Source organism: Panthera leo, chromosome E2 (assembly GCF_018350215.1).
Source record: "Panthera leo isolate Ple1 chromosome E2, P.leo_Ple1_pat1.1, whole genome shotgun sequence".
Taxonomy (NCBI): domain Eukaryota; kingdom Metazoa; phylum Chordata; class Mammalia; order Carnivora; family Felidae; genus Panthera; species Panthera leo.
In genome coordinates, this window is record NC_056693.1 from 37974476 (window position 1) to 38000027 (window position 25552).

The 25552-nt window shown below is 36.6% G+C and overlaps 1 protein-coding gene across 3 annotated transcripts in view; it reads right to left on the bottom strand.

Annotated features, from left to right (window-relative positions):
* CDH8 (cadherin 8) overlaps nucleotides 1–25552 on the bottom strand; it is a 412814-nt gene that overhangs the window by 237612 nt on the left and 149650 nt on the right. For all 3 annotated transcript variants that reach the window (XM_042918476.1, XM_042918478.1, XM_042918477.1), the window contains exon 3: nucleotides 9329–9623. In XM_042918476.1, the coding sequence (XP_042774410.1) occupies nucleotides 9329–9623 (295 nt within the window). The remainder of the gene's footprint in view (nucleotides 1–9328; nucleotides 9624–25552) is intronic.

Genomic DNA, 25552 nt, shown 5'->3' on the forward strand with positions numbered 1-25552 from the left:
GGTACCCTTGATATAATGTGATGAAAATGTCACTTTTACTTCTGTGGTCTTCCTCCCCAGACACCTTCTCCCCTTCTCCCACATTGAATATATTTCTTGAACTCAGATGGCTCCTGTGGCTTGCAAAGATGCATAATTGTTCGATAATGATGAGATCTGAAAAATGTGACATGGTTATATAGGGAAGACTCTTTGGTGTCATGCTCACTGACAAAAAGAAAATGAATAAAATCTTCTTGGCAACAAATATGGTTATACTGACTTTAAACTCTTCAAATGCAGGCACAAGGGATGAAAACCTGTTCCCTTACAATGGGAGATGCATTTGAAGCAATCCATGTATTCTCATCTACAGCCTCCTATATAACTATTTTTTGTCTTTTTTTAGGATATCAAATTATATATCAAGTACACACACACACACACACACACAGCTCTTTTATCCATAGGTCTACATTTTACATATCTGTGTATCTTTATTTTTCCCCTTTTAACAGCTCTATCACTTTTTATCTATTAATCTATGTGCTTATCTACACATACAGCTATCTTGCCATATAAATCTCATTGTTTTTCTCTATGTGAAGTTATTGGTAAGCAGAATAGGAATAACAACAACACATACCTCATAAAACAACCAAGGAATAAAGCGCTTGGTTCTAAAAAAATCAAATGGTAATTTTTAAAGTCCAATGAATCCAGGAAGTACTATTATTAAGCCCATCATACACAAATACCAAAGTTAAAGAAATAATATTAATAAATGCATAGACATTCTAAGGAATTCCCACCAGCTCCAAGAGGCAAGGTTCTGAGAAGAGCATGCTGATACCAAAAATATATTGACAAAGGTGTCCTACATTCATTTTCAGCCAAGACTTCAGAATTTCACAAATGCATGTTTTGGAGCTGCCCTGACATGCAGTTGATTCATGTCTCTAGCAGGCGAATGTGGGCAAAGATTGAACTCTATAAGCTTTTACTCTTTGGTTCCTTTTAATTCATGATTTCCTGGAATGACAACATAACAGAAAAACTCCTAACACTGTGGGTGTTGATACTAATTCACAGAGCTCTGGACACAAGCATGGCTTGAATAACTTACAGAAGACTTGCCCTTTTGCTTCTGGAATCAATAAATATGGTGAGTCCTAAAATATTAATTCTCTTATGAGGGCAAAAAGACAAGGAAGACAGCAGATCATTGGATTGTCTAGGTAGAATACTACCTTGGTTTCTCAAACCTCAACCTATAATACAAAGTTTTTCTGGAGGTATTTTAATTTTCCTTATGATAAGTACAGATTTGCTGATCAGAGAATACTTTCAGTATTTCAAATATGTATCCCTAATGAAGGTTAGCTTCCTTATGCAAAATAGAAACTACACAATCCTCACGTCATCTTTGAGTTTTGGAACCACAGCTGTTATAAGCATTCATATCAGGTAGAGCAGCTGGATTTCTTTTGAGAGTATTTATTTCAATCCCCATGATTTCCTACCCATGTTTTCCTAAAGAATTGCAGTTTTGCTCATCACTCTGAATCAAACAAGACAAAAAAATATAATCAAATCCATCAAGATATGTATTTCCCTTTCTTCATTTTGCATCTTTCCATTAAAATAGAGAAAAGTACCATTTTTTTTTTAAATCCAGACAAGAAATCTACAACCTCTACATTATAAGAAAGGAGAATGTGAAGCTTAAGACTGTTTGTTAGTATGAACATTCTTTGATATTTTAAGCTTATGTGACAAAAAATGTTTCTTTAATAATAATAAAAAAAAGAATATGGGAATGAACTCTTTATTACTTTGGGAATCTTGTTCATATGACTGATATAAGTACCAGGAAGTGACAAGAATGACAAGTTAATCCATGTAAGCTACAGTTGTCATAATTTTTAATTCACTCTTTAGAAACTGCAGATTTTACTATTTAGCTACATGCTAAACTAATATGTGGCCTTGCATAGAATCAAAAATCTCTTCTCTTTGGACATGTGTTTGTAAAGCTTGTATAGTATAAAATTATGCAGTGCTGCAAAATATTTATTTAAAAAATAGCTTCTGGGATCATATAAATGTCTGAATCTCTGAAAGAGCATGTAATACAAATTTATCAAATTATGACATAATAATAAAGACTCAGAAGTACAAAAAACATTGCATTTTCCAAAATTCAGTGTTTATCAATTGAATTTGATTTTTTTAGTAAACCTATTTTGAATACAGATTGGAAAATGTTGCTATAGGTCCAGTATACAACAAGAAACAACTGAGGAATAGAGGAGAACAAAAGTAGAGAGTAGTATAAGTTTTCTGCCTCCATTCCTGTTTTCCTGCCATCTGAACAATTTCGTGCAAAAGCCATTAAGTGTGACTGGGCAAGATACTAATCTGTGTAACAATAGAAAGATGAAGGGAGAGTATGACAGCAGATAAACATTTATGTGAGAGATCTGGGGTTGGTCAGAAGGAGCAAATGGAAATCCCTTATTACAGGATGTGAAGGGTGATCCAAATAATAAATATATTGAGGATAAGGAAACTCCAGTTTCTTACAGCTGGAGAAGGGAAAAAAATATACAATGAACCCTCTGTTGTTGCATTAGAACTGGAGGTTTAGAGCCAAACTTATGGTTTTCAATAGATCGATTGTGCATTAGTTTCTGAAGGCTACCATAACAAATGATCACAAATTGGATTGCTGAGAACAGTAGGAATTTATTGTCTCACAGTGGTGGAGTCCAAAATCAGTGTTGACTGGCCCACATTTCTTCTGAAGAATGTTCCCTTGCCCCTTCCAGCTACTAGTAGCTCTTGACATTTCTTAGGGCAGTATTCTAATCTCTGCCTCTATCTAACTCATGGCCTGGACTTAACTACTTACATCTGTAAAGACTCTATTTCCAAATAAAGGTAAAATCTAAAGTCCTGGCAGACAAAACTTGAGGGGAACACTGTTCAACTCAATACAGATAAGTGTGTGTGTACACATGCTCTCATATGTTACTTCGTTCTGCCCTGTCCATTGAGAAGATATGGGAGGAGCAACACCCTGGTAGCAATGCATACAACCAATACCCTGCATTTGGCGCCAAATACAAGTCTGTTTTAAATGGAACCAAGTGTCTTTGTATAAATGGCAAATTCCAGGGCCGGGGCATGGAAAATACAAAAAAAACCTAGAACACTCTCGCCAGAGATAAGACTGTACCCAAAGAATGATGAGGCATGTCAATAGGACACAGGAAAAGTTTCAAGAGCATGTCATGACCAAGCCTGATACAAATATGATTCATAACTATTATCATGGCATTAAGATAAATAATGATAATAACAGTATATAACTCACTAAATAAAACAGAAATCTTGAAGTCCAAATTAACATAAATACACAAGCAAATAAATGGGAAGAAAAGAATGTTTTTCCTTAAAGAAGAATATCAAGTAATCAATGCAGACTGAATGAGGGAATTAGTACAACCACCATTTGGCAGCTGTCATGGTAATAATTCAGCCAAGAAACTTCAATGAATGTTAAAACTGGGGGTGTAGTAATATGATGAAGAATAAGATATTTACTTAGGCTCAAAGCATCTGCCCACAAAGTTGTTATTAAGTACAAAGAGTAAAAATAAAATAACTTTACAATGGAGGCACATGGTGGACACTGCCGTAATGAAGTCATCAAAAGTTATTATCACCAATAATGTCAAAATCTTGTACCACGTGATACAAATCAATAAGATATCATTTGTGATATCACTTTCCAAGATGCATATTCTGGATCTAATCTCAAGGAAACCTCAGACAAATCCTAACTAAGGAATTCTATAGATTAACTCTTCTATAATGTCCAACTAGAAGGGTCATAAAAGCAAAGGAAAGACTTAAGAACCATTCCAGATTGAAGCACTCTAAGGACACATACTGGTAATGTACCTACAGTCCTGGATTTGATACTTTTAATACAAAAGAACATTACTGCCATGATTGGAGACATGTGACTGAGTTCTGTGCTTTCAATAGCAATGGTACATCAATATAAATTTCCTGATGGTGATGGCTGCATTGTGCATTGTGGGAAGGACTTACTGAGGTTTTCCATGGTGATGGGGCATCAAGTCAGCAACTCACTCTCAAATGGTTCAAGGAAAATACACTTGAACTACATTTACTCCTTTTCTCTAAGATTAAATATATTCCAAATCAAAGATGATAAAAAACACCAAATAAATAATAAGTATTTTATGTGGGCCTTCCTCATAAGAAGATTTGAGGATGTTTATCATAAAAGGACATATTTATAACAAAAAGGCTTAATATTAATGGCAAGAGAAGATAGATAGAAAATGACGGAAATTATTTTCAAATTTTAACATTTTCCTTTGTGTGAGTTAGTGTTCATGGAGAATGAGTTTATGTGTGTATTGCGTATTGACTTCCATAACCGCTTCAGTTGTGAGTCTTTGGAAAGCAGTAAGAATTGCCTTTTTAAAATAGATCTTACTGGGGCATCTGGATGGCTCAGCCAGTTGAGCGTCTGACTTCAGTTCAGATCATGATCACAGTTCAGTTCACGAGTTCAAGCCTTGCTTGGGGCTCACTGCTTGTCAGCACAGAGCCTGCTTTGGATCCTCTGTCCCCCTCCCTCCCCCTTCCCAACCCACACTCTTTCTTTCTCTCAAAACAGAAACATTAAAAAATAAAACAAAATAAAATATATCATACTAAGTCATCTCTTAACTTTCTCCCGATATTTTGGTGGATATTTTTGGTGGATAGTACATTCTCCTTTTGCATTCACAACCAGGAAATTCAGAGTCAATCTCAGTTACTCTCTTTAATCTTTATTATATTAGCAGCACTTCAGGGTCAGTCTTCACCACATGGCTCCTAATTAATTTTATTGTTATCTGAATATGTATGTGATGCATTGTTCTTAAATTTGTAAAGTGCTTCTGTGCCTAGGTTGAAAATTGTGCAACTCTCTACCCAAACTTTTCCTTTCCAAATCCTGTCTTCGTTTTTTATTTAATTTGCAAAGTATATTGACCTCAAGCGATCATCTACCTTGGAAAAACATTAACTATTATAAATATGCAGCAGAAACATAGTGCTCATATAAACAAAATTCTCTAGAGATATTATCAAAGATGAGTACAGCATACTGGTTAAACCCATGAGAGCTAGAGCCAGATGTCTGGATTTAAATCCCAGCTCCTTCACTTAATATCTGGATTTGGATTAGCTATTATTTTCCCTGTTTTTCTGATTAAAAATATGAGAAATAAGGAGTTAATATCAGTACTGGTGGTGGAGGGCTGTTGCAGATATTAAAAGCATTTAACACAGCTTCTGGCATATAGCAACTTTTCAATACGCGTTGATCATCCTTAGAGAAGCCCGGAATCACAAAGAAAACTAAGAAAACCTCTAGTGTTATATATCATATAATTGTGTACTCTCCAATGCAGTAACATCTAGCAGCTTAAGCGCTATTTGACTTCTCATTCGTTCACCACTACTTTCACTAATATGGCCTTTTGAATGAAACAGGGTTCATTCCAACATATGTATTTTTTTGAAATAAAAAGGTAAGGCTTGCTGAGAAGTTTTTCACTGACCAAGGCATTCATATAGGTTACTGAAACTTACTAGTAGAAGTAACTCATGAATGGATGGCTGTAAAGAAACTCATACACCCTCGTCACTAACTCTTTGCTCTGCCAAGTACTTTACATATAATCACTAAATTCTTCCCAACATATGTATTTAGGTAGAGATCACTGTGCACACTATAAAGTAAGGCTTCTACAAATTTTGTCACACAAATAGAAGGCAGATTTGCAGGCCACTGATCTGAGATTCTATTTTCAACTCAAATAAAAAGTTTATTTCATCTGAACACAGGTTCAGGCATATGGTCAGGGTTAAACACCCTTCACCCCAATGTACCACAGCATTAAACATATTTATGTTGTCTGAAACTCAATAGGTATAGGCAAATCTGCATTGAAAAACCCACCTCAACAATGCTAGTTTGGGATTCACAGTTAAAATCAGACAAGCTCACATGCCACTCTTTATGTGGTATTGCTATAAAAGAGAATTCTCATCAAGTTCTGAAATTCACAGAATATAAAAGAGCTGTGTCTCTAGCTTCCAAGTAAGATATTTCTAAAATAATTTGGCTGCCATTTGGGCAAATATATATGTGTGTTTTGTCTTGACAGCCTGTCAGCTGGCAGACAGTTCTTGAACATCACATTCATTTCAATTTAATATTGGTAAATTTCTCAATTAGAATTTTATTTTTCACTTTCTGCACAATGAAACCCCCAGTCCTTGCTGGCATTCCTCAGGGTGTGCAGGTGCAAGTGCTGGCATTTCTGCAGTAGCAAAGGAAGAAAAATGAAAGAACTAAGGAGGGGAGGGAAGAGCCAGGCTGAGAGAGAACAGTGGTAATGGGGAGAGAAAGGAGATAGTAGCTGACCTTCATCCTGATATTCACCTTCATGAGAAATGAAGGGAATAATTCACAGTTGACAATAAAATAGTGCAGCTGCTTCTGCTTCCTTTAACCAGAGAGGCTGGAGTCAAGCAGAAACCAGACACCCAATGCGTAAAATCAATACTTGAGCAAAGGTCCAAAGGTAACGTGGGAAACAGATTAATAAAAATGATTTTAAAAACTGCAACAGCCAATTCTGCACAATTACTTACTTTACAGCATACCTTTACCTTGTGTTTCCTCATGCGATTCTCACACAATGAAAGCAAGATGGAAATTATTATCTTTGCATTATAGCTTGGGAAAATAAGCAATAATTTAACCTCCCTGAACTTCAAAGTCAACCAGATAATAAGGGATGGAACTAGGATTCAAAACTCCATCTAACTTCAAAAACCACACTTTCAATCGCAGCAAAAACCACAGGTTTTTGGAAGAGATGTCAAAGGCTATACATCTTTTAAAAAATAACTGTGTATATGTTACTATAGATGATTTCTTTTAGTCTCTACTTAATTATCAAGAAAATGAATACATAGGTATATATTTATACACTATTATGTAGCTAATATTATGTTATTTCCTTTAGTCTCTACGTAATTATCAAGAAAAATCTTTTAAATAGAGGAAAAAATGCATACATAAGTATACATTTATACACTGTATTATGTAGCTAATATTATGTTTAATATGCTTTTCTTAGCTGAATGATCTTGAAGTCTTCAGAAGTTTTGGGGGTTTTCTTTCCCAATGTATTTATCAAGTACATGACTCATATACACAGTAAAGGAAGCCTCTGACATATTTACAATAAATAGATATAGATTTGGTCATTATGATGCAGGAATTGTAATCATGAATTTCAATCAACAGTTCATCACTTATTAGCAATTAAGACAAAGTGTTCTGTATGTATTGTAGGTATCAGGAGTCCTTTAAAACCATCTTACTATAATTTAGATAAAAAATAAAAAGACAAATTAGAGAAATTCTTTGCTCTAAATGAGTTGATCAAAGAGGAGGGGAAAAAAAGAAAAAATAGTTTCTGAGTTCCTGTTTTCATGTCAGATTTTTAATTCTTTTAATGTTTATTTTTGAGAGAGAGAGAGAGAGAGAGCAAACAGGGGAGGGGCAGAGAGAGGAAGACACAGAATCTGAAGTAGGCTTCAGAGTTTGAACTGTCAGCACAGAGCCCAATGGGGGGCTCAAACTCAACAAGTGTGAGATCATGACCTGAGCCAAAGTCAGAAGCTTAACCAACTGAGCCACCCAGTTGCCCCTGCATGTCAGATTCTTAAAGAAGTATAAACATGGAGATGCTTTTGCTCATTTGTGGGTGTCTTCTTGTGGTGATGGTAGAAAGCTAATTGCTTGCTAGAAAGCCATAGAAGTTTCCCTAGAAAACAGGTCATTTCAACCAGGTGTAGAAGAGCAACTGGATTTTGATGATGATGATGGAGGAGGAGGAGGGGGAGGGGGAGGGGGAGGGGGAGGGGGAGGGGGAGGGGGAGGGGGAGGAGGAGGAGGAGGAGGAGGAGGAGGAGGAGAAGGAGAAGGAGAAGGAGAAGGAGAAGGAGAAGGAGAAGGAGAAGGAGAAGGAGAAGGAGAAGGAGAAGGAGAAGGAGAAGGAGAAGGAGAAGGAGAAGGAGAAGGAGAAGGAGAAGGAGAAGGAGAACAAGAACAAGAAGAAAGTAGAATTCCTTGCACAAGAGATGGGTAGAGTGGAGTCCTGGCAAGAGATAACATGGGTAAGATAGGAAGACCTAAAATGCTCATTCACTGTTGCAGTGGGTCTATTTACCAAAGTTATAATGTAGGTTAAGAGCAAAGAAATCAAATGAAGCCAAGCTATTTACCTAACTGTGGCCTTCAATTTATACGTTTACTTGTGTCTTCTAGTTGTCTCATCATTTCACCTGCTTTAATTTACGTGACTTTGCTGCACTGCACGTATCCTTGTAGGTTGTCTTAAATGCAATTTGAAATAAGCTCGGGTACTTATTACATACATAAGAATGACTTTTGTAATCTCAGACTGTGAATTTTGGATCCTGCCTTATCTTGTCAGGTACGGAAGAGGTCTAACACCTTTCCTCTAATAGTATAAAGTCTAGAAACAGGTGTTTCCTAGACCAAGGCCAGGGGTGGAGGATAGATAAGGATATCCAAAAACAGTAAAAGAAAAGGGAGAAAATCATGTTTTGAAATATATACTGCTCAATAAAATATAATGGATACTTGAATGCCTGCAAACAAGTATGAGCAGGACACTGGTGAATGCAGTGCTCCTACAGAAAGCTCAGTTACAAAGAAGTCTCTAGCAACTGTGATTTCCTAATTCACTCTTGACTTGACCCACCAGCTCAATCCAATATCTGGCTGACTACAGATTTAGACCGTTTTCTCTTTCTCTATGCGTGGCATCTGCATGTGAATATACACAAACAAATAATTAAACATCAAGCAAATATCAATAGGATTAGTCTGGCATGTTGGAACAAATCTTGATAAATCCATCTCAGTAACAATACTCAAACTACAAGTTTGTGAGAGGAATACAAATTCAGCCTATTGAAGTACTATCGTTGTAAGGAGAGATATTTTAATAAAACTGCTTCGTCAGTTCCTATTACTAAGGGACTAAAGCTATTGAGCTGTGGAACTTAGGCCAAAAAAGGGGATTTGGAAATGCAAATCAGAGATAAGACGGTAATAAATGTCTTTCATTCAGCAACACACCAGCCCAGATGCCAGGAACTATTTTAAAGAGGACTCTTAATATTTCTGTGAAATTGGAAGCATACTTACCCAAAATGGACATCTCTGGCACTGTAGCATGATAGGGTCCATTAAGAAACTCCGGCGCATTGTCGTTGATGTCTTGAACTTTAATAATAAATTCAGAAGGAGGTTCCAGAGGCTTGTTTGTCTCCCAGTCCACTGCCTGAGCTGTTAGAGTATATTCAGCCTTTTCCTCACGGTCAAGTCTTTTTATAGCATGGATATCTCCTGTTATATCATTTATTTGAAATATTGTCCCAGCTCCATCACCTGACAGGATATACTTGATTTTTTTGCTTCCAGGATCCAGGTCTGTGTGTAGCTAAAATGCAAAGTGACATGGGTTAGCAATGAGGCAATTTGCAAAGTTATTTTTTAACCACCTTCTGTTTGAGTATCAAGTTGGTTCTTTCGACATTCATTCTAACATCATCAATTTATTCTAACAGTAGTTGTACAAAGAGTTTAGGCACTGTATGCATATCAATCAAAATGAAATATAGGGGCACCTGGGTGGCTCTGTCGGTTAAGCGTCTGACTTCGGCCCAGGACATGATCTCACAGCTTGTGAGTTTGAGCCGCACATCGGGCTCTGTGCTGACAGCTTGGACCCTGGAGACTATTTCAGATTTTGTGTCCCCTCTCTCTGCCCTTTCCCCACTTGTGTTCTATCTCTCTCTCTCAAAAATAAATAAAACATTAAACACAAAATTAAAAAATATTATAAAACAAAATGAAATACAATAAAATGTATACAAATCAGTTCGAACAGTTTTTTTTAATGTTTATTTATTTTTGAGAGAAAGAGAGACAGAGCATGAGTGGATAAGGTACAGAGGGAGGAAGACACAGAACCTGAAATAGACTCTAGGCTCTGAGCTGTCAGCACAGAGCCCCACGTGGGGCCAGAACTCAGTAATGGCGAGATCATGACCTTAGCCAAAGTCAGACACTCAACCATACATTTAGAATGATAAAAATATCAAGAGCAAAACACAAAAATCATATATTCTTTTCCATTTATTAATACATTTATTTAAAGTTGTTCTTAGCTACCTTTAATGGGTCATTTAATGGATCATAGTGTCAACAACTACGGGATTTGCTTATATGATAATTCTCTTAACTTTTCCAGAAGTCAGTAAGTTAGACTATTTCACATGAAACATGAGAAAAGTGAGGTGTGACAAGGCCCATCATAACCTCTCCAATGTTTCTATTTGATGGGATCAAGTGCAGTAGACCCATAATTCAACTCAGGTCTACCTGTTAGAAAAACAAAAATAATCCAACCTGAAGTATAGCAAGATCTTATATTTTCTATGACCTTCTCTTCTTTGATTTGTACAATTTTTCTGGTCCTGGAAAATTATTCCCATTTGATAAAGAACAGCGGGGCCAGAAAAGGGTCCCCTTTGCAAAATCAGAACTTTGCAGGAGAAATACAAATTCATCTCAGGTCAGGGTGTCATCACTAGCTAGACCCCCAAGGCCTGACCTTTACTACTCTTACCTGCTTGTACCCACTGACCTTTGTTCCACACCTTTCTGTAAGCTATTCTTTCCAGCTTATCTCTTTATTCAAGCAAAAGACCCTATAGGTACAATATCCCATGACGGAAACCAAAATTATCCTTCAAGCAATAACGAACTGCTTAGAGGACGAGTTCCATGGACCCAGACCACCCAGACCAGTTTGAACTAAACTTCTGACTCACACCTGCGCAGATGGACCACAGAGTGACTGACAGTTACCTTTACCTTATTACAATACTAAAATCTCCACCATGGGAGGAGCACAAGCCTCATTTACATAACATACAAATATAATATGAATATGCATGTTTCCTTAAGGTACATGTGGGACCTTAATGCCCACCTCTACATCCAATGACAAGGCTCCCCTTTCTAATATTCATCCTAATCCTAAAAAAAAAAAAGAAAAGAAAACAAAGTTACCCTTGTTCAAAAGTCACAGCTTTTGAAATTACTCCCCATGGTCTCCTTATTTGTTGCAAAAAAGTTTACTTTGTGTGACAACACCACCTGGTATAGTTTCTATCTGTGACTCACCAAGGACTGAACTCATGTTAGTTTGGTTACAAGGGCAAAAATTTACTGAATACCTACCCTACCTGAAACATTCTGGTAAGTACTAGGGAAAACAGAACCCCTCTTTTAAAATTTTCAGCTTACTCTCAAGAGTGAGACAGGAGTGTTCAGACACATGGTACATCTTCTTTATACTATGTTGACTCCTGTTAAAAAAAACTAAAAACAAAACTGTATATATTTTAGTTTGCATTTTTAAAGGAAAACTCACTGAATTATGGCTGAAAATAGTGCTTAAATGTACATATCTTCAGTATGTATATATGTATGTATGTATGTATGTATGTATGTGCGTCTGTGCATGTATCTATCTATTTTCCAGGTATTTCACTGTAAGATTTCAAATTTCAAATACTTGTTCCTTAAAAAAAAATGCTGCTGCATGGAAAGAAACTCCTAGACTCAAAGATACTGTGTTCTCTTGGGATCACTTTTATTCAGAACAGGCTCTATCGCTTTCTTTGCCAATTTAAATTGTATTTAGCGCTTCAATAAATGAAAAGAAAAGAATATAAAAAAAAAGACATAAAATAGCAACAAAGAATCCAAATGCATCTAGATATCCTACTTTACTTTTGCATATTTTAAAAAGTTAAAGCATAAGATTACATCAAATATTTATTGAATCTCAAAATGTATCCCTTTCATTTATTGTATTAAATTTATTAACAAGAGCAAATATTGAAATGCCACTTTATCTTAATGAGTATGGGATTATAATTCATTAATGTGATATTAATCCTAATTTATGATCATTTTAATTTATGTGCATTTTAACATTTTCATTAGCATTTTTATTAAAAAAAGAAAATTTGAATAATATATCCTTCTTGGAGGTTTCCATCCACATACAAGGCATTCCTGAGACACAGGTATTGGTATGCGTCACTCTTGGACACAGCATTTTTGCTAAAAAAACTCAAGCCATCCAAATGGTGTTATTCTCATTTATGCTGGAAATTATTTCTGCCATACTTTTCTTTACATTTACCCATAGCCTCTGATAAGTAAATTGCATTATAATCCTAACTTGGGTTTTGATGGCCCCTTCTATTAAAAGTAACGGAAGCAGAAGGGGAAAGCATAGGTTTTTGAAGTCATAAAACACAAAGCTAATATTTAGGTCTCTAACCATATGAACTGGAGAGGTGAACGCATTTATTTGAGCTTCAGATACCTTGCCTAGAACACAGGGATAAACCATCTACTCTGCAGATGTGATTTTGGAATCTGAGATCACCTGAGAAATAGAGGAAAAGGGGAGTGGACATAGTAAGGATACAGTAACTAAAACTGTTTTTATATCAGTATCATACTCAACCATTTGCAACTATCTGAAACACTGCAACATAAGTGAAAGCAACTTCCCAAAACTAGATCCTGGAAAAAATGGAAAAAAAAAAAAAAAAAAAAAAACACAACAAAACACCAAACAAAAACCCTAAGTAAACATTGTATGCTCCGTCTTTCTTCCAGAAATTCATTTTTAGCAAATCTCAGTAAAATCCAGATCACCTGGCTAACGGTACTCTTGAAACACAGAGAACTGTGTTTCTATATATATTTGGCTCATCCTACTGTCTGTGTCACACATACAAACACACACTCACATGGTTATTCAAGTAACCCACTTGGCATTACAAACAAAAGATCTGTGGATATGTAAGACTGGCAATTTACAGGCAACAAACGCTGTAAGACTCCAGGTGTGGACTTCAAAAGGACGTGGGGTGCAGAAAGACAAGCTGTTCTCTTTGTTGTGCATCACACAAGTCAGCCAACACCTGCTCACTTCAATACAACTTCACTGATCCTGTCACCAAGACCCTCTCTGTGAGATTATGGTGCAAAAGATGTCCCCAAGACACTGAATTTTCACACACCATGCATCACGTGCAAGGGTGAGGACCACCTCTCCCAAGGGCTGCTTCTGTGACACGAAGCAGGCTGGGTAAGGGACACCTGCAAATTCTCCTTGAGAGGTACAACTCTCAAGGCCTGGCTACAGTACAGTACACCCATTCATTTATTAAATATGAACAGAGAATGTTTACAAACAACATACACATGGTTGCTGCTCTCCAAGACCCAAAGGCTAGTGAGAGATAAATACACAGAAAATTCAGGGTAAGCAGACTTATTATTATTATTATTAATTATTATTACATGTGTTGGCTACTTATCATCTGGTATACATTTTTACATGTATAAATGCAATGTTATTCCCACAGCAAACTAGATAATATTTCTCCACTTCACCAATGCAACTAATGCAATTCAGAGAGATTTCGGGAACTCTTCCACAGAATGCACTATCAGCAAGTGGCAATCTTCAGAGTGTAAGCTTTAGAGTCAATTTCCTGGATTCAAATGCATGCTCTACAGGCTATGATATGGAGGGGTATGGGAGCATACAGAAATTTTACTTAAGTCAGAACATGAAGTGTGGAGGGACAGAAATGGCCTCTCCAAAGAAGCGATGATTAAAACCTCAGATCTCAAAGAAAGGAGGAAGCACATGCCAGCCACAGGTAATAGTATGGATAATGATCCAGAGAAAAAAACAAAGCATACTGTGTTAGAGGAAGTAAAGATGATTTAATATGGCTAGAGCACTGAGTCAAGGAGAGAAAATGTAGCAGAAAGAAAGAAAGAAAGAAAGAAAGAAAGAAAGAAAGAAAGAAAGGGAAAGAAAGAAAAAGGCAGGCCAGCCAGGGGTCAGATTATGAAGAGTTTGGAAAACAACAAGTGGAATTTAGATTTGACTATGAAAGTAACAAGAGTCCATCTACACAAGGTTTCAGTAAGGAGCCTGACATTATCATAATTTTGTTTTCATAACATCACAGAGGTTGGTGTGTGCCTACAAGAAAGGTCTTGTGGGCAAAAGAGGGAGAGGAGGTCAGAGAGAAAACAGACACCAATTCGCAAAGCTGCCTCAATTTTGGTGCTCAAGTTCAGCTTGACGCCCATGATCTGTCACATCTACCACCAGACGAATCTTCAATCCCTCTGGTCACTCACTGCAGCCTGGCTGGAGAAGCAGAGTGTCAGGTGTGCAAAGGGTGAACCCAGTTTCTTAGATGAAGTCTTCAATTTCAGGGATCCTAACAGGACTGCTACATATCTGAGCTGAAATGTGAGTATCAGTACAATTGCACCCTCGCCATCTTCCATCTATTTGCATAATACCCCCCAATTAAAATGAGTTTAGACTACAAAAGTCGTGGGAAGAAGGATCTGCATTTACATTTCCCCTTGTATTCCCACTGCCTAGTAAGGTGTCTGTCATGGTGTTGGAAGCTCTAAATGTTTTCATGGAATAAAGTGAATGTGAAGGAAAGGAGGGAATTAAGATCTTCCCATTCCATTTTCAAAACAATGATTTAAAGAGGAGAGAAAGGAATTTAGAATAATTAGGCACAGTGATCTAAAGTCTAATCGACTGTAAATCCAAAGCCCTGGAAGTCCCCCAACTGTGTATTCAACTTTAACACCCAATGTAAGAATGGAGACATGGGAATGTTGATGGAAGGATGAGTAGATGGATGGATAAATGGATGGCTAGTGGAAGGGTAATAGACGGGAAATAACAATTATGTGATAATTAGAAATCACTGCTCTCAGAACAAGAGCCCCCGCCCCACCCCAGTCTCCAATGTCACCCACATCTCTTTGTGACTGTCAAAAACAAGTTCAGACTACTTTTCAACCTTCTCACACAGGATCTCTGAGGACACTAAAGTACTCCTAGGACAACAGAGTCTGAGAGGATGAATTCCTCCCTTAATGGCTATTTTAATGCCAAAGAATGATTTAATTACCACTCTGCCACCTTTCCCTCTGGAGTGAGTTTTGAGGGATGACATCCAGTAACCCACAGGTGAAATTACTTCCTCATCACTTCCTTATCAACTGACAACTGGATAGCTCTGGCATCAGAACTTATTTGGAAGTTCCACTCTATCTGCAAAGACATCACCAAAGAGTGTCTCATTCCCTATCCTGCTCTAGAGAAGTATCCAAGTTGCTAGGAAAGAATCATCTTTTGGGACCCAGAGAAATTAACAGAGATCGTTGTGGCATAAAACTGTCACTTATTGATCCGTTTTTCAAGAATCTGCTCCCCTTTGGAGAAGACAGCAAGCTTAGCACTCTTGAATCAAATTGTATCCTAGCACCTTATTCTCAGTATCTAGTACTGTGCCTGTCAGGGAGAAACAATACCATGGTCTGTGAAACTATCAGTGAGTAGACTGATAATCTCATCCTTACAACCATTTACTACCAAAGATGGCAGTAGGGACTTTGACACAATGTACAATTTTGGTCTAAATCTCAAGAATACGGCACTTCAATCTAAATCAAAAACATATTGGGGCACCTAGGTGGCTCAGGTGGTTGAGCGTCTGACTTTGGCTCAGGTCATGATCTCGCGGTCCATGAGTTCGAGCCCCATGTCAGGCTCTGAGCTGACAGCTCAAAGCCTGGAGCCTGCTTCGGATTCTGTGTCTCCCTTTCTCTCTGCCCCTCTCCCACTCATGCTCGCTCTCTCTCTCTCTCTCTCTCTCTCTCTCTCTCTCTCTCTCAAAAATAAATAAACATTTGGGGCGCCTGGGTGGCTCAGTTGGCTAAGCGTCCAACTGCAGCTCAGGTCATGATCTCTCAGTTTGTAAGTTTGAGCCCCGTGTCGGGCTCTGGGCTGACAGCTCAGAGCCTGGAGCCTGTTTCAGATTCTGTGTCTCCCTCTCTCTGACCCTCCCCTGTTCATGCTCTGTCTCTCTGTCTCAAAAATAAATAAACGTTAAAAAAAAGTTTAATAAATAAATAAATAAATAAATAAACATTAAAAAAAAAAAACATTTATAGGCTGCTAGGAGATTGAAAGGTCAGGTGAAGAAAAAGAGCACAAGGGCATAAAGATTCTTTTCATGTTTCTAAACTGCTCTCTACCAATAAGGAGCAGGGATTAAAGCCATGTAAAAGGCATAGCATCATCCCAACATTTTGTAAGACAAAGCTTGGGATATGCAATTGCTCTTGTGATCACACACTCTAAGGAAAAAAAAAAAAATTCAGTGAAACAACAGTTCTCAAATTAACTCTCCTATAAACCGAGTTACTCTTCAGTTTGTCTTAAGAGGTAAAAAGGCTAAAGAAGAAACACTCCCTGGTTAAAATAACAGAACACAGCATCCCATACTGAAAATGACTCCTGCTTCACTAAAATATAGTTTTCCTAAAGCATCACCACTGGCAAAGGGACAGCATCTTGATATCTCAGACTCGTTCTTTGCATTCTCTGTCAATTACTGGTGTGAGCATTGAACAGCTTGACCTGACCATGGGAACTGGTGTCCAGAGAAATAGAAAGTTAGAAACAAGCCCAAGTGAACTGCTGTTTTTGGCTGCAGGGACCTGAAAATATAGTCAGAAAAAAAATACATTGTCTTCACTACTCTTTTAAAGATAGATGGATGGATGGTGGATGGATGGATAGATAGATGATAGATAGGAAGGAAGGAAGGAAGGAAAGAAGGAAGGAAAGAAGGAAGGAAGGAAAGAAAGTTCCACAAGGGAAGGACCTCTATGTACAATATTAAACATTATACCCAGCAACAAACATCATACTTGGCATATAGTCAACACTCATTAAAGTCTATTTATTTTTTCATCTGCACAGGACCTATTTTAATGTCCCGTACCTTGTCAATGATTTTACATGGATGAAGGACTCAGGTTCAGAAAATATAATGACTTTTTGACACATACAATTAACAATGACAGAACCAGATATAAACCTAGTAAATTGGATTCCAGAGCATATACATTTTAGCATAATTCTAGAGAGACCCTCAGGAGTACATAAGTAGTTAGTCTAGGGATCTCTCATTTCCCTAGATGAGGAGACAGGATATAAAAGCTTCTCCAGTTTATTCCTGAATGACAATATTTAATAGACACATTTACAAGCCATGAGTATAAAACCATAGAGAACAGGCATATTTTGTGAACTAATTTATCCTATAAAAGTTTGAAATGGAATAGACACAGACATAGGAAGAATGCTCAACTAATAGGAATGTGAAAGGAGAATATTAACAGGAGGCCAGCATACTGTTTGCCAAGAGACTACCCAAGCCAACATTCATGACCTGGGCAAATTTATCACCTTCAGTCTGGACTGTGGCTTTACAGATTTAGAAACGTGATGTGTCAGACCCATGAGTCTGAGCCCCTCCCTGGACTTTTGTGCTGACGTTGCAGAGTCTACTTGGGATTCTGTCTCTCCTTCTCTCTTCCCATCCCCTGCTTGTGTGCGTGCTATCTCAAATAAAAAAAGTGACAATAAAAATAAATAAATTAGGCACCCTATTAACAATAGTAACTAATAATAAAATGGAGCAATTATAACAATATACCATAATACAAGTTCTGTGAATGTGGTCTGTCTTAAAATATCTTCTTGTATTGTGCTCACCCTTTTTCTTGTGATGATGCACAATGATAAAATGCCTACATGAAGTGAAATGAATGATGTGTAGGCACTGTGACGTCATGTGTGAAGCTACTATTGACTGATAATAGATTAGAACGAGGATCTTCTGCTTCAGGATTGCAGTTGACTAAGGGTAACAAACCATGGAAAGGGCAACTGGGATAATGGGAAATTACCGTATTTGTACTCCAAACTAGGGTTTTTGATTCTCATCTGTCTAAAAGGAAGGATATTTGTGAATCTATTCAGTCACCACTCTTCTCACCCACTCTTTCATGCACCCATATGCTGTTGAATAAAACCATTTATCTACCTACCTTTCTCCCCTTAATTCTCTTATCCACACATTTGTCCATTCACTCATCCACCCATCAACCCATCCATCCACCCATTGAGTAGTGGTGGATGAAACTTGAAATTGTGATTTCTTCTGTTAAATCTGAGCTTTGGCTGTGACCGTCTGCTTTTTACAAGACTTTGAATGAGATGGTTTGCAGAGCCCAAGGGCTAGTATGAGGCAACACAGCTAAGTTATTATTAGGCATCTTGATCACAGAAAAAAAATGATTTACCAATATCACACCCCATTTGATGACCCAGACTACAATCTAGGTTTATGTAGCTCTTTTTAAACTTCAGTTGCAATGTTCTTTCAAGGTCATGGCATTTTGATTATCCCAGTCTCTTTTTAAATACAGAATTTAAGAGAGGAGAAACTGTCATTTGGTTATCCACTGTGTTCTTTCCCACTGTGCTCTTGTCAGTTATTTGGATAACAAGATACATCCTGTTTAGCAAGTAATTGTGATTAGCACATCAGAAATCTAACTCATATTTTCAACTCCTGTTAGTTCTCTGGTTAATCAAATTCTTTTGAAACATAAAGAACACTGACAAAACATTCTCTTAAATTTTTTCCTTTTTCCACAGTTCGACTGAATGTTCCAGTGTAAATTGTGTGAGATTAATCTGATGACACTACTAAACATGAATTTTTATTATAATAAAATTTTAAAGATCTATATAACTCAGTGAAACAGTGTTTTCCAAATGAGTGATGCTAAAAAAACTATAAAATGGCAAAGATCTATTCCAAACAAAAGGGAAACCAACAGACTTAATGTAGAAGAATACAAAAACTTATTGATATGGTTTCCGATTCACATTGAAACTAGCTTTTCAGGCACTTCCACTTGTGGAGATTTGGGTGTGATACCAAAGAAAAATATCCACAATTATCTAGAAAGATTATAAAAATATCCATGCCTTCCCAACTACAGATTTGAGGCTGGATTTTCTTCTTATATTTTAATGAAAACAACATACTATGACAGACTGGATGCAGAAGTAGATAGAAGAATCTAGCCATCTTCTATTAACTCAGAAATTAAAGAGTTTTTTTTTTTTTTAATGTAAAACAATAACATTCTTCTCATTTTTTGCTTTGGAAAGTAGTTTTCATTCAACTTTTATGAGTTTATCATTTATAAATGATTTATGTCATAAGTTTATCATTTTTACCTTTAAATGACTTAAATCTTTAAACTTTCTCAGTGTGAATTTCTAAAATGGAAAACATGTAAGTATAATACAGTTCACATAAATCAAGGCTTTATGGAGTCCTTAATAAGTTTTTTTAAGTTATAAAGATGTCCTGTGACCAAAAGAAATTTGAGAACCACTTATTCAAATTTATAACAATTATACCTTAATAAAGTTTATTTTGAAAAAAACTAATATAATTTAAATTTTCATTAAACATAGGCTAAATGTAATGTAAACAAAGGTTGCTGAAATTTAAAAAAACAGAAAAATTGTAGGCTTATTCCAAACCTAGGTTTGGAAGTTTCAATGTATGACCACAAGAAAGTTGAACTTATCTTGTTTCAATCTGAGGCAAGTTTTACAAATGGGAAAATTAACACTTTGAAACTTTGTTAATGTTAAATGTTAAATGACATACTATAAATCAAGTTCCCGCCCAAGTTCCCTCCTTCTTTGAAGCTAACTTAACACTATTTGCACATTAAAGCAATTCTTCTTAGACACTGGGCACTCATCTGAAATCTCAGGTGAATATTATCTCAGGTTATTCCAAAGCCCTGGTAAACCATCTAGATGGCTAGAAGGAAAAAGTACAAACACATTTTCATCTATATACTGGAGCAGTGTAAACATTAATAAGTATCAGAATCCTAAATAAAAACACAGACTTCTGGACCCTATGTAGAAATTTGGGGTTGGGCACCCAAACAATTGCATTTCTAAAAAGCTTCTAAGTGATACTAATATTATTGGTCCAGGAAACCTTTGAAAACCACTAAGAAATCAAAAAGGAATTTACTTCTGTGATTTTTTTTAATCTTGAAAAATTGTAAGTGAAATTATTTTATCTGGTAACAAATGCTAATTTTAATAAATGGTTCCAGTTGTTTCTGCCAGAAATAGTCAATGTTAGGTTCCAAAACATTTTTTACAAAGATTCTGACATTCATGTCCTGAATACTAAAACTCTTAATTTATGTAGTAATAGAGATTCATATTTGTCCCTGTAGTCTATTGTAAAATATAGTCAACAAATATTAATACTGTTTCTACTATGTGCCCAGAAAACAGATTCTCATCCCATCCTCTTGCTATGGCACATAGCAGATTCATACTGTTCTATAAGAGTTAAATATCAGGTCAAATTTACCTGCTTAACCAAATCCACAAGTACCTGGGATGTTTAATAGCAGAATCCTTTTCACACTCCTAACATCTACCCTAACTACTGAAAGTTGCTGAAAATATTCACCTTCCCAGGCATCATCAGTGTGTACTCATGTGAAGGTCAAAGAGCATCATACTCAAAAATTGCACTCATAAATATACAGGATCTTGGTGATTGATAGAGTGATATAATCAAGATAAATGGATATTAGTTTCTATTAAAAAAAAAAAAAAAAGCCATGGGGCGCCTGGGTGGCTCAGTCGGTTAAGCGGCCAACTTCGGCTCAGGTCATGATCTCGCGGTCCGTGAGTTCGAGCCCCGCGTTGGGCTCTGTGCTGACAGCTCAGAGCCTGGAGCCTGTTTCAGATTCTGTATCTCCCTCTCTCTGACCGTCCCCCATTCATGCTTTGTCTCTCTCTGTCTCAAAAATAAATAAACGTTAAAAAAAAATTAAAAAAAAACAAGCCATAAACACTTAAAAATCTTATCTAGCCATGCAGTCTTCTTCAGTTGTTGCAACTCTAAATACAATTCAACCCTTCTATTTTTAACATCTCTGTCTGTTGTAGCAAAGAAACAATTTAAAATAAAGAGTGGTTGGCTGTCTTGAGGATTGTTTGTAAGATACCCTTAATATACAATTTCCATAGAGTTGCTAATTGTTCCTTACTTTAAAATTCACTCTTCTGAGAATGAGATGCATTTGATAATGTAAATATCAACCAGGCACAGGATACTGCTCTCACTGCATTAGCATCCACATTATTATTCAGTCATAATTAATATACTTTGAAAATAAAGTGTTGACAGCACTCTTATTCAAATATATAGCATATGTTTATAGTCTCACACATTGAGGTACACACATAATTACAACGTATGTGTGAGAGAAATCGCAAAGGCAGTCCAAGAAGCTGAGCTTACACTAATTGAAAACTGCCACTGTCCAATTAACGCAGGTGAGACCATGGGGTAGCAACAGTGCAAATGCCTATCAGACATGGCCAGCCTGATTAAATAACAAGACAACACAATAAAAAAAGCAAAGAAGTTTTTGTTGTTCTTGTTGTTTTAATAGAACCTCAGGAAGCTAAGCAAAGTCGGGAGACTCACAGTTTTTCCTTATCCCAGTAAAAACTAAATGTCAATGGAAAAATTGATTAGTAGAGATAATACTGAATATCCCCAAATCAAAAGGCTCCCCTTTCACCAATCCAAGCCACCATCTGGAGAATGAATAATTATTTCTACTTGTCAGACATAGGCTTTTCATGATTTTAGAGAAATAAAATAGTGATAGTACATTACCTTTGTTTCATTTTTATTTTTTTTCCATTTGGCCTCATTAGGAAATAATTAATGCATCTTGCCTAATTATAGAGGAATTATCCCACATATATTTCAAAGCATCAAGAAACATAAATTTTAAAAGGGTTTTCTTCTACAAAAGTACAATATACAGTTCCTTAGTGTAAATGTATCTCATGAAATGAAAATTAAGACTCGCAGTAAATAACTGTTTACCGGCTAAACGACTTGGTTGGTTTCTGAAGTTAATTCTTAATGGGGTGGGGGGATGTGTGCTGTCGCAAAGCAACACAAACTCTCTACCATTATTATTTCAAAGATAACTGTTATCAGGATCAGGTCAGGTCATGGCAGGATAAGTTGAATACATAGAACCTACCATGTACCATTCTAATTGATTAATGTGTGTGTGTTTCAGCCTTACTCTCCATGGTAGTTTTTATTATTCACATTTCATAGATGAGAAATCTGACACACAGAGTAGTTAAATCACTGACTCCAAGACAAAGTTAATAAATAAGAATCATGGAGTTGTGGTCTCAAATTACAAAGCTACACGTGCTTGTGTGTGTGTGTGTACACGTCTTTACAACCATTTTTTTTTTCTCCACTTGAAATAAATATTCTATTTGTTTTCTCCAGGATTCTGTTGACACTTCTTTGGAAATAGAAAAATAATCTATTCCCTAAATATGAAAAGAAGGGAATAGATTGAACACTTATTGAAAACTGATCATTTACTAGATTACTTAAGTCAGAAGACAACAAACAGGAAAACAGCTATTTGAACCCAAGTATGCCTGACAGCAGCCCATTAATTTCCAGTGCTTCACATCACTTTCCAAAGTCTTCATACTTATTTATAGACAGTGTTGCTTCCTTGTCTCTGTAACACCTTCCAAATTAACACCCTGGTCTGTGTCCTTGTTAGCTATTTCTTCTAAAGGGTCAACTCTTGAATTCACCAAACAGATGAAAACCATTAGGTGGTAGAAGGACTTTTTATGTCCTTAGGTTTCTGTGACACCTGACAGATGGAGCATATGCCCACAAATGACCCAGCATTTAAACAATTGTTGGCTAAGCAATAGGAATCATCAGGATGCGGTGTACTCACACACAAGGAAGAACTGGTAAAGGAGTCATAATTTTGATTTAATAGATTCCACTATTTCTTTTGTGAGCTCACATAAGTCTCATTAATAGTGATAGCAACTATACATAGACACATACTGAAAATTGGCATCCAGGCTGTGTTGAGTTAATGGTGAGACTGGAGAGGAAAATGGCTACACAAGGTCTCATTTGTTATACACTTTTTATTTCAAGTGGCTAATCACTGCCATTGAACTCCGCCATTAATACCTTTTATGACAATTTCAAGGATAAAGAGAAAAAAAAAAAACCAAGAGATGCATTAGAAGGCATTGCATGAGCTATATCACCTGTGGTCTGAGTGCCTCACCATTTAGCCTTGCCATGTAATTCAACAACCTGGTATAGCAGAAAGAAGATGGATTTTGGAGTCACTCAGTCCTGAATCCCAACAGTGGCTTTGTGATTCAAACATCACGTGACTTTCAACAAATCGTTTTACTTATCTTCAATTTCTACATCACAGTACGAACAAGAACGTCTTACAGAGTCAACGTGACATTTATATTAAAACGAAGTATACCTGTTAACTGACAATATTATGTGTGTAAGGTACAGAACAGGTGGGGGTCTGGATTCACCAAACATTCTTTTATTTCTACTTGTACATATCTTTCATTAAACACACACACACACGTGCGTTCATACACACACACACACACACACACACACACACACCCCAATGCTAAATCATAGACATTATATACAAGTAAATATATGACACAACTCTGTGCCCAGGGCAGGGTCTATGGTGATACCTCAGGAGATGCTTCAGAAAATGGAGCATGAGGAGCCGTGTGGACCTACCTGGCCCAAAGCATAATGATGAAGCCTTATATTTAATCAACTTTAAATGTTTGGGTTTTTTTGTTTGTTTGTTTGCTTTTGTTGCTTTTATATAAGACAATAGTTGACAAGAAGGTGAGGCAATTCAAAAAAAATACCTAGTAAAACCTGGGATTGAGAGTAACTTGTTCTGTGTGTGTTCCACAAGACAAGCAAACATTTCTAATAAATTTTAACTTGATAAACGAGCGATGTGTTTTGATACAAGTAGTACATGATGCCAAATGTCACATGATCCCAACTAAGTCAGGGAAGTTCATTTTGATACACAAGTGCTTTGATTTACAAGTATGTTTCCAGAATGAACTATGCTTGCAAACCAAGATTTTACTGTATTTGAAACCATTGCTCTGAATACTCTAATCATATGATTCAACTATATAGGAACACCTGAGAGGTTCCAAGGGCAGTATCATCATAATGACCAGTCCTTCCCTTCAACAGGTTAGTAAAGTTAGTTCCAATGAATTGTACTTTACATGCAATAGTTGCACTTCTGTGACCTACATTAAGGAATGTTAGAAATTAAAAGTCTTATGAAATACCTCACTGTGATATTACACAGCTCACACTGGGGATTTTGCTCATTCCATTGCCTAGTGTCCTTCGAGGGAAAATGGTGAAGGATAAATAAATATTCCCAACACCAAGCCAGTGACCAAATTTCTTGAGGTGAATTGGTTTATCTTATGGATACTCTAATTTGTACTGGTAATCAACTTTTATACTTCACAATGGATACTAGCAAGCTGAGAGCCAACCTGTTGGCCCCACCACTAACAAATACATAGGAATTCTATTGTGCAATTTTGTGGATTAGCTAAACTATTTCGCTCCCATTTGTTTTCCGTTTTTGTAACTTGTCAATTATCACTAGGTTATGAAGGCCTGTCCTTGCTTTTATGTTATTTTTTGGTTTTATTTCTTTAGATTTGTATTTTCATCTATGGTAAGCTTTGATATGCTTAGGTGAATACAGTAAACTTGCTTTTGAGATATCCAAATGCCTACCTACCCTATGCACAGGCTATTGCAGAGTAGAAATGTTCTATTTATAATTCTCTCTCTTTCATCAAGGAACCTCGTCAGTTCAAAAACTTGTTGAGCTTTTGAAAGCTTGTTCTTACTGTGACTCTTGACTGCCCCGGGTAACTGCATCTGTTGTGTGCCCACACAGCTCTCCTCCTCCATTCCTTCTTGTTATCTCTTGTCCACTTCTAATAAAGACCAACTTTAAGACCAATAAAGACCAATATTAATGAACCTAATAACAGTTCATAGGAAATGTTTATCATCCTATCAAATGAGCAAATGAAAATAACATTATATTTTAGAAACTCTATGAAAGTCAGTGATCTGAGAACTTTTCCAAAGATGTTCAAGGTACAGGTGCTGTTGTAGAAGCCACTTCATTAAAATAGCTTTTCTTTGTCTATATTATAAGAGGCAGACATATCTGGGGCTTAGATAGGAACTTGTGTTTTAGGAAAGGGACAACTGTGAAGAAGCAGAACAGTGTCTGGAGCTATATACATTAGATATTTCTTTAACAGAGCTTACAGTTTGGCTTTTTCAATTTGCTTTGCCTATTTGTCTTTAGATTTTCACCTGTTCTGAT